This window comes from Ursus americanus, chromosome 15, assembly GCF_024610735.1.
Source record: "Ursus americanus isolate L20-20 chromosome 15, mUrsAme1.1.p, whole genome shotgun sequence".
Taxonomy (NCBI): Eukaryota; Metazoa; Chordata; class Mammalia; order Carnivora; family Ursidae; genus Ursus; species Ursus americanus.
In genome coordinates this window covers 16076603-16092990 of record NC_142141.1, presented here as the reverse complement: position 1 = coordinate 16092990, position 16388 = coordinate 16076603, and the positions used below count along the sequence as shown (strand labels likewise).

At 36.0% G+C, this 16388-nt stretch overlaps 1 protein-coding gene across 1 annotated transcript; it reads right to left on the bottom strand.

The window, feature by feature from the left end:
- Positions 1–1179: 1179 nt before the first annotated feature.
- Positions 1180–15949, bottom strand: SLU7 (spliceosome associated SLU7). Its single transcript, XM_045792033.2, has 16 exons — positions 15820–15949; positions 13516–13701; positions 12705–12858; positions 12293–12373; positions 11832–11996; positions 10867–10935; positions 7758–7805; positions 7438–7569; positions 7072–7169; positions 6625–6692; positions 6351–6490; positions 5309–5470; positions 3860–3964; positions 3632–3703; positions 3403–3519; positions 1180–2749 (listed from the first exon to the last, which is right to left on the bottom strand). Exons 2-16 carry the CDS (start codon positions 13683–13685, stop codon positions 2570–2572), a joined length of 1761 nt encoding a protein of 586 aa, XP_045647989.1. The 5' UTR covers positions 13686–13701; positions 15820–15949; the 3' UTR covers positions 1180–2569.
- Between the last annotated feature and the right edge of the window lie 439 nt (positions 15950–16388).

Genomic DNA, 16388 nt, shown 5'->3' with positions numbered 1-16388 from the left:
CTAAGGAATGGAAGGTGTGGTAAAGTCCAGATAGTTGTTCAGGGCACTGAAATAAATTTTGTAACACTCCAATAACTAGCATTTTCTATGTGTGATCAAGGAGTAAAGAGAAGGGAGCTCATTGTACTTCCAAACTAAACACTGAGGCAAATCCAACAAGCTGTATACTCCATGAAGATACTCACAGTGGAGATGAGCTTCTAGAACTTGTATCTTCTTGTCAATGCAGGTCACCTCTTTCCATAAATTAGAGCATGTGGATGAATTTTTTCAGAATCATCATTCATTTTAGAGAAAAGAGCTTCAGTTTTATTTAAAATTCGTTTTAACATGATCTTAAAGTTATAAACCTGTATTAGAGGAAAAATCCCAATGTAGAAATGTAGAAACTAGAAAACGCTGAAAGAAACTCGAACATAGACCTCCTTCGTATTTGGGGGGTATTTCCTTCCAGAATTGTTACAAACTTAATGAAAGAACAATTTATTCATTTTTGTATCGTCAGTCTTGTTAGAAGCATCCCACAAGGTTGGGGAACCAGGTAGTATCAAACAATGTGGGACAGATGCATCATTTTCAGGCGTTGAGGGTGAACCTGGTAGACTGAGGCCTGCTTACAGTTTCTGTCAAAAGAAGAAATTGCAGAAGACCGGTCTTCCTGGTCCAGAAAGCAGGGTCTTAAATACAAGAGAAAGGAGTAGGCTTTAAGAGTCAGAGATACTTGGCTTTATGTCCTGGCCCTAACACTTTTAACTGTCAGGACTTAAGCAAGCGACATGAGCTTGGTTTGCCTATATGCTCATTGTAAAATAGGGGTATTATCCATTACTCCATAAAGTTCTTTTGCAGAAATAACATACAAAAATTACAGCACATGGTTTCAGCACTTAAAAGGCAGCTATTATTGAGATAATAAAATCAAAGTTCACATATTGAATAGTGTTCCAGGTGTTATCTTTGTTTTCCAAAATGAAGCAGAAATAAGACATGAGTTCAGATATTATAGAATTCTTCCTAAAATCAGTAAATTAGGTTTCACAGAAGAGGGAACAGAGAACCAGGAAAGTCGATACATTTTTTGTTAAAATATCCTGAAAATTTCTAACTCAAAACCCACTGCCAGTCCCATGAACTACTTTTCTGCCAAATATTTGAAATACTATAAATCATTCAGTTAAGTATTCTCAATTATATATCTTTATTAACAAAAGATAAATAAAATACAAAATAGACAGCAATGTCAGACTTTATGTTGAACCACTCCATGTTAAGGTAGGAATATGAAAACATAAGTCACTGACTTTCTTGAAATAGGTAAGAATGAGCTCTGTTTGCAGTGCTGTTTTAATTTTGTACTAGTCTGAATCTAGATACTATATCGATAATACTTGACAATTTGATTGTTACTCCCTCACCAGCATGCCTTCTTAGATGGTAACTTAATGCAGTATCCTAGTGGGTTTTGGCAGCTTAGAAGCCAGTGGAGTGAGCTGTTAAAAGCCTATGTACTTATGTCGGGGGTTTGAAACAGGCTGTTTTCACTGATCCACTCTCACTGTATTATCTTCACAATGTTCTTAGAAGAGGCCTGAGGATCACGGCAGTCTCAGTTATTAATAGCCCTATACGCTATCCTTATAATTCTTTGAAGAAACCTTCAACTTTAGGTTTTGCTTTCTGCAATTTTTAAAGATTAGGTACAATGGATATTCTATAATCTTTTAAATTTAATACTCATGATTATTACATAAAAGCAATCACAATTAAAGCAAGAAATAGTACAACAAACCACATTCTCTATGATAGAGGAAAGGGTTTCTGTGTCTAAAGGCTCCTGTCCAGAGTGGTAAAAGACCTAGTACTGATCAGTCAACAGGGACTCAAAGATGACAAAATAGTTATTTTTCCATTCAAAGGCTAATCCATTTAGTTCTTGGTGTAAAGTACAAGGAAATATTTTAAAAATCAAAATTTTATAACCAAGTAGAAAACAGAATTATTACTATACAGATTGACATGGGCGATAAAGTCATCCATTTGTTCTACAGATTTCCTTCAGTAACCCAACGCCTAACAAAGAGAAATTTTTTTTAGCTTTAGACCAGGGAAACCTTAGAAAGCAAAAACAAATGACAGTAAAATAACTACAATTATAGTTACTAGTAATTTAAAAAAATGAAACCGTGATTTTTGAGAAAGAGTAACTCATCTGCCTTTAACATGTGTGCTAACACTAGATAAAGGGCCATAAGAATGGAGGAAATAAAGTTCGAGACTTAATAAATGTTGAGTACAAGATGTTCTTGCTAGGTAGACAGCCAAGGCCTCTTTCCACACCACCTAATATAAAGCTGGAAATAAAATCTTAATATACACTTAATGTACTTCCTCTTTGTTTTTCTTCGTTTCTTCAGTGTGTAAAGAAATGCATTTGCTGTGAGACTTCCGAGTCTTTATTAAAGTCAGGCAGCAAGAAGAGTAATCATGGGTTTTTCCACCTACAATCATCAAAAGTTGAAAAGAATGCATCAGCCGTGTCTATCTTGGGTGACTGTCTATTAACTAGTTACTACTGCCCAAGGAAGGAAGCCATGGGGTCATCTGGCCTCTGACGTTTCATTCTATAGGCCTCCATTTCCTCTTCAGTGGGCTCCCGAGTTTCATATATGCTATTGTAAGGCCGCTTCCTCTCATCAATCTGCATGATCTCCTTGACATGAAGAAGGCGGGCCTCCTCTGCATTCAGTGCCTGCAGTGAGAGGAAAAGCATGAGTACCACCACTCGACATCCGATCTCTTCTGTTCTAAAGCAGCAGAATACCAAAAGACCCCACTGAATATAACCTGCTGTATCAAAAACCTAGGTAATCTGAAAGAGCTTGAGCATCAGCCCTACTGTCAAGCTATAACTAATCACTACTTGGCTAATACAATATTTTCATATAGCATAAAACATTCTACCACATTTTCAATGTTAAAAAATTTTACTTAATAACAAAGATTCATAAGATTTCTTTTACTAACAGAAGTCTACAACTGATGCTTCTGGTGGAAACTACAATTCTGACTTTTCCCAAGGACTTGCTGAAACTTACAAATTACAGAGCGAAAAGGCTATTCTTTCTGGGCAGTCAATAACTCTAAAATAACAGCTTTACAAAGCACATTTCTTCTGTATGTTAGCGGTATTTATCAAACATTCCAAGAAACAGGCAATACTGAGACACACAAAAATCTCCATTTACATTCTAGACCTGATACAAGGTAACCTAAACCAATCACCCAGACTTGGGGCTTGTTTCATTTTTAAAATGAACTTGGAGACAGGACTAGATAGTTTCTTAAGGCTGCTACAAATAAAGAATCCTTTCATCACTTGACTATTCAGAGTCCACAAAGTACCTTTTTCAATTTTTCGTGTTTCTTTTCTTCATCATCACTATCTGAACTGCTCTTTCGATGCTTCTTTTTCTTCTTCTTTTTCTTCTTTTTATCTTCTTTTAGTTTCTCCTGATGCATCTAACAGGGAGGATTGAAATATATAGTGTTATTAATGCAAAAACAAAGCTCTGGCACAAATTTTAAAGTCAGCTTCCAGGACTTAATTCGGGACCAATGATTATAGACTTACCTCCATGAGGGTTTGAGGTTTTTTCACAGATTCTTCTCCAGTTGTATCATTTATAACACACTCCTCTGAATTCTGTGGAAAATATATGTAATTTAACTTGAGTATCATAGTTACCAATCACTGAAGAAAAAGTTAATATTTGAAACATAAGAAAATATGTTTCATACAGATTTTGACTTAAGAGCTTTGGCTGTTTTACAGTTTAAGAACTAGAGGACAATCACTTACAGCAATCTCCTTGCCAGCTTCTCCAGTGCAATAGGAATACTTGAAAAAAGAGTGACAGCATTTGTATCCCCATCGGCCTTCTTTCCAGTAAGATCCCCAGATATGCTGCAGAGAGAGAGTTGTTACTTAAAAAGGAACCTGAAACTAGGGACTCTCATTTATTGTTGAGACGAATACAAAATAATACAGCCCTTTAAAAGGTAATTTGGGAGGAAAATTATGGGGATTCCAGAGCTAGCTAACAGGGAAAGGATGGCCTGACCTCAAGTGTAAGCAGCAGCTATTAAATTATAATGGTCTTACATTCCATTCCCAAAACTATCAAAAATATAGGATTATCTGACTTCTCTTCAAAAATCAGAAGAACTGGGAACTTCTGGGCCCACATTCCCACTTGGCAACAACGGGCTGTTGCTGACCAGTAGATGCCCCTTTTAGACAGGGTGTGTGCTCTCCAGCTTGTACAATGTGCCTGGCTCACTTCACTCATATAAAATTAGTGGACTGGCTCCTATAGGTCGTTCAGTTTTTGACCCAACTTAAGACAACTGTAGTTTGAGTACTTTAAGAGTATAGCAAGTAACATGTTTTATGATGTGATGCAGTAGAATTCATCATAAAAAAGAATTCTTGTAAAAATATTATCAAAATTCTTGTCAAATTCTTGTTAAAATATTGAACTTATAACTAATCAAGCCTTTGGCTCTGAATTCCTGTTTAGAGAAAATGCAGAAGATAAAGGAATAAATCCTATAGTATCACTAGGAATCAGTCAAATACAGAATATGAGACAGTCTACAAAATAATTGGCCTGATCTGTTTAAAAGGTGCTGTCATGAAAAAGGGGAGATATGACAGAGGAAGATAGAGAAAGAGACAACAATCAAAATGAACTCTGATTGGATTCTGACTCAAAACAAAAACCACCTATTTAAAGGCATTTCTGAGTGTATTTTAGTAATATGATTAAGAACTAGAGATAAGATGATATTAAGGAGTCATGTCAATTTTTAAAGTGTGATAATGTTAATATAGTTATGGAGGGGAATATCCTTAATTTTAGGAGATACATGATACAGTTTCTATGGGTAAAATAATCATAGTATCAGTGATTTTCAAGTGTTTTAGTTAAAAAAATACAAATATAAATTTTATATATATATTATATTTGCATGTACACACACACACACATGCACACACGCCCCAGACAAAGCATATATGGCAACATGTAAAAAAGTTCTGAATCTAGGTAGTGGATATGTGGGTGAACATAATAGTATTTTTCACATTTTTTTATTTTTGGAAAAATTTCATAAAACAAAATTAAAATGTAAAAAAAAAAAAGAAAAACAAGCACAAGAATGATTCACTAATGAAAATGTAATAAGAAAATATAACCCAGAGCAAAATGCTAACAAGGACGCCAAATGGTTCTGGTTTAGCACACACCGTGTGATTGTGGATCTTCACGTCCTCCTCATACTTAGAGCAGGCGACAGCCCGCTCCTGTCCTTTGATGACTGTCCCATGTCTTGAATACTCCACATAGTCTTCGGTCTGCGCTAAAAGCAATTCAGCTGGAGGGGCATCCAAGTGTTCTTGGCCACCATACTGAAAGAACATTGAACATTATTAAATACATTTTACAGCAAAGATTTGCATTTAAATCTCCATTGACAGGTTTATTTCCAATCAGAAACATTAAAGGAATATTCATTATGGCCTTTGTTATACAAAATACAGTAAAAAAAAGCCACAAAATTTTTATGGGGAAATAAAAGATGTCTCTAGTTGCTACTCATCTGTTGAGTGTGTAGATTACAAAATGGCCATCAATTCATCTTATTCTTGTATGCATGCCCATTTGCCACGTGACTTTGCTACTCTTCCCCTCAACAGTCAGTCAGTTTCTTCATTCTTTGAATCTGGGCCTGGCCATGTTCCTTGTTCAGGCCTGTGGGCAACTGGCAAATGTGATGCAAGCAAAGCCTTGAAAAGCACTTGTGCACTGGGGCATGCTTTTTGTTACTAGTCTCTAGTCTCTGGTACCCTGAGAATGCCTATTGAAGCTGGACTAGCCTGTCATGGGATGAGAGCCCACATGGGGCAGAGATGAGCTGTTCCAGATGAAGGCTCTTAGGATAATTAACGTGCTAACTGCTAGAGACCAGAATGAGGCCATTCTAGATGATCTGGCTTCAGATGGGCAGGCCCAGACCAGGAGACCCAGCTGACATACAAAATTGTGAGAAATAACAAACGTTTATTTTAAACTACTAAGTTTTTCCATGGTTTGTTTTGCTGCAAAAGCTTCCTGATAAGCTATACGGATAATGTATACAATTGATTAAGTCAACAGGAGGGTAGGACTATTCCCAACAAATTAAAAGGGACTCTCTGTGTGTTGTATTCCAAATGTAAATCGAATGTTTATTAACTGGTCGTTTCTCTTTAATGAACATTCTTTTTTTAGCATTTTGGTCAAAATTACCTTTTCCAAGATGCTTTCCTTCTGCTGTTCTTTGAAGTCTTCTTTTTTGACTTTGAAGGACTTGTACAACAGCTCTAGTTTTGTAGGATCTGCCTGCAGATGCACTTCAGATCCCTTGTCATAGGCTTCCCAAGCAAACACTGTAATAATCAAAAACATCTTAATGAGTTCTCAGCTACATTTATTGCATACTTCTTGAAAACAAGCTTTTAAAAATGCCTCCAAATTTCTTCTGAGATGATATAAAATACCTTGACAAAGAGTAAATACTTACACTGTGTCTGAGCCATTGATATGGTATCTCCTGTGTATCTAACGAAGTTATCTCCTGCATAGCTCACTCTGCAAATACAAGTTAAAAAACAGAAATTGCTTTCCTTGGGGCACATGGGTGGCTCAGTCGTTAAGCATCTGCCTTCGGCTCAGGGCGTGATCCCAGAGTCCTGGGATCGAGCCCCACATCAGGCTCCTCCACCGGGAGCCTGCTTCTTCCTCTCCCACTCCCCCTGCCTGTGTCCCTCTCTCACTGGCTGTCTCTCTCTCTGTCCAATGAATAAATAAAACCTTTAAAAAAAAAAAAAAAAGAAATTGCTTTCCTTAAGGGAAGTTAATTCTTTTCTGACTCAACCACAGACGACGTTCATTTTAACTCAGATTCAGATTTATGATCAAAAATTCTCCTCCCCCACCCTTAAATCTATATATTTAACTTGATACTTACTCATCAGGATTCTTTCCTGCGTTGGCATACGGATTCTCTCTCATCGCTCTAGTTTTGGGATCATAGTAAGCAGAATTTGGATCTAAATTCCGCAAATACTAGAAGGGAAAATGTTTAAGACTGCATTAATGTTTACTTCTGTCAAAAAAGATTTTAGCAGACGAAGCGGAGGAGTTAATCATGATCAATTACATGTGTGTATGCATTTCTGAGGTACAGATAAAGAGAAAAAAACCAGAATGACACCTAATCTTGGAATGACGGACACATTACTCATATATAGTCTAGATACCAGATGAGTAGACAAAATCTGGGGTGGGAAGACAAACTTTTTTTTAATATGTATGTTGAGTTGGCGAGGCTTACTTTTGCAATATCTTCTCGAATCCTGAGATTCCGGACAGTAATTCGTCTCTTAGAGTCAAAGTTCTGTCCAGGCATGTCAATATCATCTGCATATTTATCTTCATCCTCATCTTCACTATTATGATCTTTTTCCTGAAGGAAGGGGAAAGAAGGAAAAATAAATTGTAAGAAAAAAAGAGCAACATCTAGCTCTTGCTTTCCCTTTTACCAAACTCTTATTCATTTCTTTTTCTTAAAGTTATTATTATTATTGCTATTGTTATCAGCCATCAGAAATTGAAAAATTTAATGTATACCCAGACAGGGCAAATATTTATTACCGTCTGAGAATTTGGTTCCTCTTCTCCCCACTGGTGTTTTGGAGAATTCTGCATCATTGAAGAAGAAAAAGAATTTGTAATTTTATTCCACTGAATCTACTGATTAACACTTTAAATACACAGGTAAAATAACATAATGTAAATCTAACTGAACAAATCCTCGTATTTCTCATTGTAATCAGCATGTAAGTTCTGAATACAAGTATGTCATTGTGAATAATTTTATCAGACTGTCTACAAAGGCAGAAAATGTCTAGAGAATTTTCAGTGATATAAGATTATAATTGCAAAGGTAAGAGGAACATTAAAATGACCAATGTACCCAATATGTATTCATTTCCTATATGTTAACCTTCAGGCATATACCATTTTTGCTAAACCTCACTAGTTTTCTATCAAATCTTAAAAGAAAATGTTACCAGGATCATGTAATAAGTATCTTTAGAGCCAAAACAGCTTTTGTAAAATTCAGGCAATGAAGGAATCTACTCAAGTGACACCATACTGTATTTTAAGGAGAGTCAGATCCTTGTCACAAAGACTCCCTTCCTTCATTAGCACTGATCAGGATTTTCTCTAACTCCACAAAATGCCTATAGCAAAGCAGTCAGCATTTTGTCATGTCCCTTTAAAAGGCTTCAAAGGTTAAAAAGAGTACCTTAGAGCATTAGTGGGGGAATGTGGAAATATGAGTGTGTATGAATATATCTATCCTCTCTATGTAAACACAATAATGAAATATATATATATATAGATAGATAGATAGATAGATAGGTAGATAGATAGGGGCATAAATTTGTATAGCTTTCCTGAAGTGATATGACATCAAAATTTTAAATAAAAATATTCACTGCATCAACAATTACACATTAAGGAATTTATCCTAAGGGAATAATACATCAATTCTAAAGAGAGCTATGTAAAAGAATGTGATTTACAGTATTGTAATAATATCAAAAATCTGGGAAAAATCAAATAATAGACAACTGGTTATATAAATTACTGCACTCAATGAACACTGAACATCCATTAAAAGTGATTTTATCCAATTTGCAGAAAAAAACCTTTTAATTTGCTACCCTTTTTTTGCTGTTATTGAAAAAAAGAGGAGAGATAGGTGGGAGTAACATTATATATTTGTTTTTGTTTGTGAAACTCTGAAAGGATCCACAAGAAAAATAAAACAGATTATGGGGTGGGTGAGGTTTAGAGATAGGGTAGATGGAGGCAAGGATGGGAGACTTTTTACTGCATATCTTCTTAAATTGCTTTGAGTTTTGAACCATGTAAATTTATATAAAAATAAATAGGTCTACATTTAATGATAGAGAAAACATGAGCTCACTGCACTATATATTAATTGAAAGAGCAGGTGATAAATAAGTATGTAAAGATGAAATCCACATTAAAAACATGTTATTTTATAATTATACACTTATAGATATATGTGGGAAGGTGGAGTGGGACCTGGAAAGCCCTACTTCAAAAGGTTAACAGTTAACATAGGAGATACTTATTTTCTTCTTTATGATTTTCTATTTTTTCACTGAGTATGTATTAGTTTCAGCATCAGATATATATATGTGTGTCTCATTATGTCAACAAAAAAACATTTATACTGCCATATAGAAAGTCCACTCTCTATAGCAGACTATTCTATGCATGTAGTTAATATTAGTATCCAAGTAGTGAAGTGGGCAAAAATCATCAGTCCTCTATATACATTTAAGTATGCTTACTGGCAGAATAAATTAGACTGTGTTTACAACAAATAACAGAGAATATACTAGAACAAGAAAAACAGGCTGTTTTCCTTTTTCCAGTGTTGGTAATAATTATAGACCAGTGTTTACTTACTATGTGATACGATGTTAGGCCTCCTGGGGGTAGGTGGTGGTGTCTCTACTTCAGATGATAAAATGAGGCTCAGAGAAATAAATTACTTTTTCTATGACCACCTAGCTGGCCAAGGGCAGAGCTGTATTTTAACATCTGTTAACCTGCGCTGTGAACCTGCCTGCCTCAGTGACTGCTCACTTGGTGATTACTTACTTAGGTATGTTTGTAATTCGTACTTGCTGAGTCCCTTTTAGGAAATTTAAACTCCAAATGTTTAACTTACTATTTATGGGTGCCATCAATTTGTTAAAAAGAAAACTTTTAATAAGCCCAATATACATTAACCATTAAGTTGTCATGAATAAAAAATTGGCTATAATACATCTTTACTATAAATTTTTTTTTACTCAGCTATAAAATTATTTTTTTAGCTATAAAATTATTAGTCATTATGGAAAATGTAAAAAATACTAATAAAAATAAAAATAAAAATTTACAAATTCTACAGTGACTGAGAATCAGTATTCTGATTTTTTCCTATGATTTTTTCCTAAAATATTTTTCCAATATTTTTTTCATGTGTTATTTAAATACAAGTGTTATCCACTGTTGTTACAAAGTATTGATAAAAGCCATTTTAAGAGTCATGCAACATTCTATCATACAGATGCAGGACAGTTTACTTCACCAACTCCCTATTCCTGTTTAAGCTATTTCAATTTCGTGCTATTTTAAAAAGTGCTATAATGAACATCTTTGCATATGTGATCTTTTTTTCTGATTACCAGAAAATTCCTTAGGTTGAAAGAATCTACTGATTTGATTCCAGAAAATGTATATAAATATCTTACAGCAATATTCTTTCCAAAATGATTGTGTCAAGGTATGTTCTCATGAACAGTATAAAAGTGTCAGTATTAGTCTTTCCCCTCAATAGCACTTCTCTCTTCCTAAATCTTTTTTTTTTTTTTTAAAGATTTTATGTATTTATTTGACAGAGATAGAGACAGCCAGCGAGAGAGGGAACACAAGCAGGAGGAGTGGGAGAGGAAGAAGCAGGCTCATAGCGGAGGAGCCTGATGTGGGGCTCGATCCCATAACGCCGGGACCACGCCCTGAGCCGAAGGCAGACGCTTAACCGCTGTGCCACCCAGGCGCCCCTCCTAAATCTTTTCTAACTGGAGAGATATAAAATGAATTCTTATTTCTAGTATCGTTTTTTGTTTACTAAGAGTTTGAATTTTTTTTATGGATCATTTTTATTACTTACAGCCTGTTCCACTAATTTTCCTGAGGCTAATTCTTCTTGGAGTTTCTGGGCTTTCAGTGTTCGTTTTGCCTAACAAAAAAGGAAACATTTGAAATTTACTTTACGACATTCAAATCAACGTTTAATTTTTACATATTTAAAATTAATAAATTTATTGTTTCCAGAAAGGTCATTAAACAAGGTCATCTCTTGGGGATTTCTCATAGCTCTAGATGTATGATTTCTAAATAACAGGATTTACAAACTCCTATTTGAACCGGGCATTAATGTAAACTGAGCCAAACAGTGCCAGTAATTAAGCTACAGAGAATAAGCCCTGTTTAAAAGGGGCAGTTGTTGCCTGACCCCAGATGACTGATGTTTACCTGGCAGGCCCAGGATTACCATTTATTTCATTGTTCAAGAATAGATGAAATTTACATTATGTGAAATTCCATGATTTTTAAATTAAACTCTACTTAAAAAAAAAAAAAGGCAGCGTGACTGTGGATTTTAAGGAATGGGGGTGAGTAGGTAAAATCATGACAAAAAAACCCTGAAGTTGAATTAAAATAAAATTCAATTTTCTGAAATGCATTATCCTAGTCTTCTTTCACTTCTCCCAAATGTTACGTGAGACAACTGTAAAATAGGTCCAGACAAGATGCAGCGTGTGGGGCTGGGAAAGAGTTTATAATCTTAAAATGCCAAAAGCCTTAGATACTAATCCATTCTCATGCTTCCAATATCTTCTGCAACCTCAGTTAGGGAGTAAAAAAACAATATAAGAATCAAGTAAGAAGAAACTGCAGCCAATATGGTTAGCACACTTTAGTTTCACTATTCCATCAGACCATCCACGTCTATAATAAAAATGCCACCATTTTCATATTGCTCGAAGACTCGAAAAACAGAGTTGCTTAGTCAATGATCTAGCAAAATGTACATTCTTTAAGGAGTGTGGGAAAACAGGGAACGTTGCTCACCAGATCAACTTTGGCATATTCTTCCACAATTTTCATGTGTTCCTCTGGATTATAGCCATTCCACCGATCTCTCTTCCCATCATAGTCAAACATCAGCTGAGGCTGGACGTGTTCATCTGGAGCTATATTAGTACCTGTAAATTTTGCTCCAACTCGCCTAGGTCTCTGGGAAATAGAATAAAATCAAACCTTTTCCCAAGTTCCTGTAGCCTAGAGGAAAGTTTCAGATGACCTTTACAAAGCAAGCATAAACATACCAGGGGACTTTATGGTCTGTTCAACTATCAGTTACTCTCCCAGCAGAAAATTTTGATGGTGCTGAACTAATTTCACTCAAATTAATTTTTATTTAACTTGTACCAAAACTTAGGTAATTTTAGGAAAACTGAATTAAGCTATTTGACAGGAAAAAAGAAAGAGGCTCTCTGACAAGTTTCTAAAATTCTCAAAGGTGAATTTACCTCAAAGCAGTCTTTCTTTTTGTGTGTCATGGCGCCGCAATTTTCACATGCTCCCTTGCGGTACTTAGTAGTTATGGAATTCTATAAATGGATATAAAGAAAAACAAAATGTTTTATTTCTGAAGAACTCAGAAATAATTTTGGCTCTTATTGCTACATTGTCTGGTGAAGTGATTTACTCATTAAGAGAAAAACTACTCAGAGTCTCCATACTTTTATAAATGAGAAAGTTTAAGAACCTTAGCAACATATAACTGACAAAACACAGAAATGAAAGTAGTATGTATTGTGCATTTTAATCCCAGGTAAAAGGTTATATAATCTGGTATAACTTGATTAAAGGTTCTTATATTAAGTTCTTAAAATAAAATCTCCATTTTCACAAGGATATATATAAAAGTTGTCCATATACCTCTTTTACACCCCTCTTGTACCATTCTCCAGACGAGCTGTACTGCTTTTGTTTCTCTGGTTGTGGTCTCTGATGCTTTAAAGTAGGTCTTTTTGATGGATCAATATACCATGGCACTGAAGAAATATACTGAGGTATATGAGGGTTGATGTCTCTGTAATTAAAGAAATATATATATTTTTAAGAAAAAAGTTTGAAAAGAATTGGTATTACAATTACAAAGGTAGCCTACACAGACCGTAAGAACAGAGAGAGTGCAGTGGGAGGGGGAAGAGAGAATATGCTCAATATCTCTATAATATAGTAAAAAGAAAACAAAACTAAAAATAAAGGAAGTAATTTATTTTAGAATGAAAAAATTTCCAATATAGCTACTAAGAATAGCGATAGAACTGAAGTTGGAAGAGAGATAAGGAAGATAGGGATGTATGTTAGTAGATAAATCTTATAAAAGAGCAAGAAGCTAGCTCATAATGCCTACAGTTGATTAAAATAATCATGTAGATACATTATTTAGAGATGTGGAGGTATCAACCAGAAAAACTCAAAACAGAAAGATTTAAAAGTAGTCACTTTTGCAGAGTGGGACAGGGAGTGGCAAGAGTTGAAAGGGATGACCGCTGTTCACCAGAAGCCCTTCAATACTTTTCTATTATTAAATCTTACATATATGAATTTGATAAAATAAAAACAAAAAGGATGTAAATGGTAAAGATAGTTTCCTGTCAAAGCAAAAGAGAAACTGCTAAACTAAGTAGACATAAATTTGAATTTTGAATGAACAGATCATGCAAACAATGAATATACTTACTTTCCTTCTTCATCAACTTCTGCTGGAGCATTACCCAGTTTTCGCTGTTCTTCTAGCTCCTTCTTCTTTCTCCAGTCCTCTCTGGTCATCTTCTTTGGTTCCTCCAGACTCATTTCTTTGGACCCCGACAGGGGGGCCGCATTAACTGCATCTACAGCTGCAGCTGACATGGTTATCTGGACCCCTCTATGAAAAGAAATATATGTATTAGTATAAACCAGGCCTTCATGAGTTCATCAGTGAAACTATCAAAAGTACACCCTAATAACACACACTATAATCTCATTTATACATAATATTTCATATGTTCTTACAGTATCTGTGAGGGAAGGCTCTCTTTCCCCTCCACAAAAAGTCTCTATATACTGTTTGCAGTTCCTCCCTCAACTCTAATTTACAAATGGAGAGAAACATACACACGTGTTCTTAAAATTTCATAAGACTCTTTCTCTTATTAATACTCCTGAATTTCTCTATGTTTGTCTCAAACTTTTCTAGCACATTAACCCGACATGAGTAAACAATGTCCTATTTTCCTTAAAGACGACATGCCTTAAGTTATCTATATCCAGTGACTCTATTTTCCCATCTTCTACTTCCCTCCTCAGTCACGCTAATTTAGCTTCCACCCCCATCTCTCTAAAGAGTTACCAAGTTATCAATGATCAATGTGCTAAACCCACTAGACATTTTTCAGTTCTCTTCCTTTTTTAAAAAGTATTTAAAATTTTTTTAAAAATTTATTTGTGTGTGTGGGGGAGAGCATGAGCAGGGGGAAGGGCAGAGGGAAAAGCAGACTCCCCGCTAAGAAGGGAGCCCGATATGGGGCTCCATCCCAGTACCCTGGGATCATGACCTGAGCCAAAGGCAGACACTTATCCGACTGAGCCACCCAGGCGACCCAAGATTTATTTTAGACGGAAAGAGAGCACACGCTGGTGTGGGGGTGGGAGGGAGGGGGAGAGGGAGAGGGAGAAAAGCTGACTCAGTGGGAAGCTGGAGAGACACGAGGCTCAATCCCAGGACCCTGAGGTCATGATATCACCTGAAATCAAGAGTTGGACACTCAACCGAGCCACCCAGCCACCCCATTCCTTCCCTTCTTGAAACATTCTTGTCTCTTGGCTTAAGTGACACTATAATCTCCTGTTTTTTCTTGAATCTCTCCTGCTGCTCCTTTCTTCTTGGCAAGTTCATCTATTTCTGCCTAGTTATTTAACTTTGGATTCCACAAGGCTCAGTCTGGACTCTGGACTCCATCAGTAGACAAGCTCATCTACTGCTAAGGCTTCAATAGCCACAATATGCCACTGTTGGCTCTCCATCTTATTTCTCCTCTCCAGATCTTTTATCTGAGCTTCAGATACATTCTAGATATATTCCAGCTGCTTACTTCACAGCATCTCCATTTAGAGGGTCTTAGAGACACCTAAACTCAACAAATCTTAATTCAAACTCATGATCTTTTCCATGGAATGTTGTCTCCATTCACTGTTTCCTCTCTTAATGAAAAAAAAAACAAAACACTCATACCTTTACATATGTGTTCCAGCTAATCTCCATAAATATTTAATCACTAAGTATTGTTTTTTTCCACTTTCTGAATAGCATTCAAATTCATCTACTTCTATTCTCAATGCTACCATTTTAACATAAGTTATTACTTTTCCTTCCTTATTGGTCTCCTGTCCTTTCCAATCAGTTCTCCACACTGCAGTGTTATTTTTTCACAACACAAGTTTGATCATATCATATCCCACTACACAAGTGTAAAATCCTTCAATGCGGGGCTGTCCAATATAAATAAAATGCAAGCCTCATACGTCACTTTAAGTGCTCCAGTAGTTATATTAAGATAGTAAAAAGAAGCACGTAAAATTACTTTTACAATATTTTAATTTAATCCAATATATCCAACATATTATTTTAACATGGAATCAACATAAGAAAAAATAATTAAGTCTTTAAAATCTGATACAGATTTTACACGTATTCGGACAAGCCATATTTCAAGTACTCAGGAGCCACAAGTAGCTAATAGCTGGGAAGCGAAGCTTCAATAATATCTGATAATTCTTACTCTAAAAACCATTAAAGACACTCTCCTGGTCTGGCTGGCCACCAGTACAGTGTCTGAGGCCTAGGACGGCGGCTTTCTTTCCGGTCCCCAATCCCCGTTCCGTCCTCGACCTGGAATTTATCACTTCTGTAAGGATGTATCTAAAAAGCAGGAGCCTTCGGCTTATTTTCCATAGTTTTCCAGCATCACCTCCTCCAGATCCCTATATCCCCACATTTCCTTACCCAGTCGGGCCACAGGCGACCCCAAAACCACCCGACAGAAACGAAGTCAATCAGTCAATGTTTACTTCCTGCCTTTCCGCCCTCTCCCGGCAGCCACGGCGGTAGTTTCCGGGCGAGTGACACATGCGCAGTAACATGGGGGAGGGGCCTCTGGCTCCCACGGGATGTTGTTATCGCGAGATCTCGAATGCGTCTTTATTTGGGAAAGAGGAAGGGGTTTGAGGAGCTGCTTTCCTGCTCCCAGAGTTTGAACTGTTGTTTCTTTTAGAATCGCAGACTCTTAGGACGTTAAAAACAAAACAAAAAAAAAGTACGGAGAACAAACAACAGCATAAGCGCATAAGCCTCTCTACAGAACTATGAAATAAATGGGGAAGTTTGTGACATATTAATTTTTTAAAAAGGCAGTTAAAATTAGTATTAATTAGTCAGATACTGTGTTACACTTTAGGGGCGTGGTGAGCAAAGAGTATTTCCTCGAAATTACATCATACAGAGTGAAAAAGACACTAAAACGATTATTGAAATAATTTACAGTCGTAAAAAGTTTCTGTGAAAGGAATACCAGA

Excerpts from the sequence above, each read along its gene's own strand:
- SLU7 (XM_045792033.2), bottom strand. The coding sequence starts at position 13,685 with ATGTCAGCTGCAGCTGTAGATGCAGTTAATGCGGCCCCCCTGTCGGGG. Across the intron at positions 7,806-10,866 it reads GAAAATTAGTGGAACAGGCT|AATTCTCCAAAACACCAGTG; the intron begins GTAAGTAATAAA and ends TCAATGATGCAG. Across the intron at positions 2,750-3,402 it reads AACACGAAAAATTGAAAAAG|GCACTGAATGCAGAGGAGGC; the intron begins GTACTTTGTGGA and ends CTCTCACTGCAG.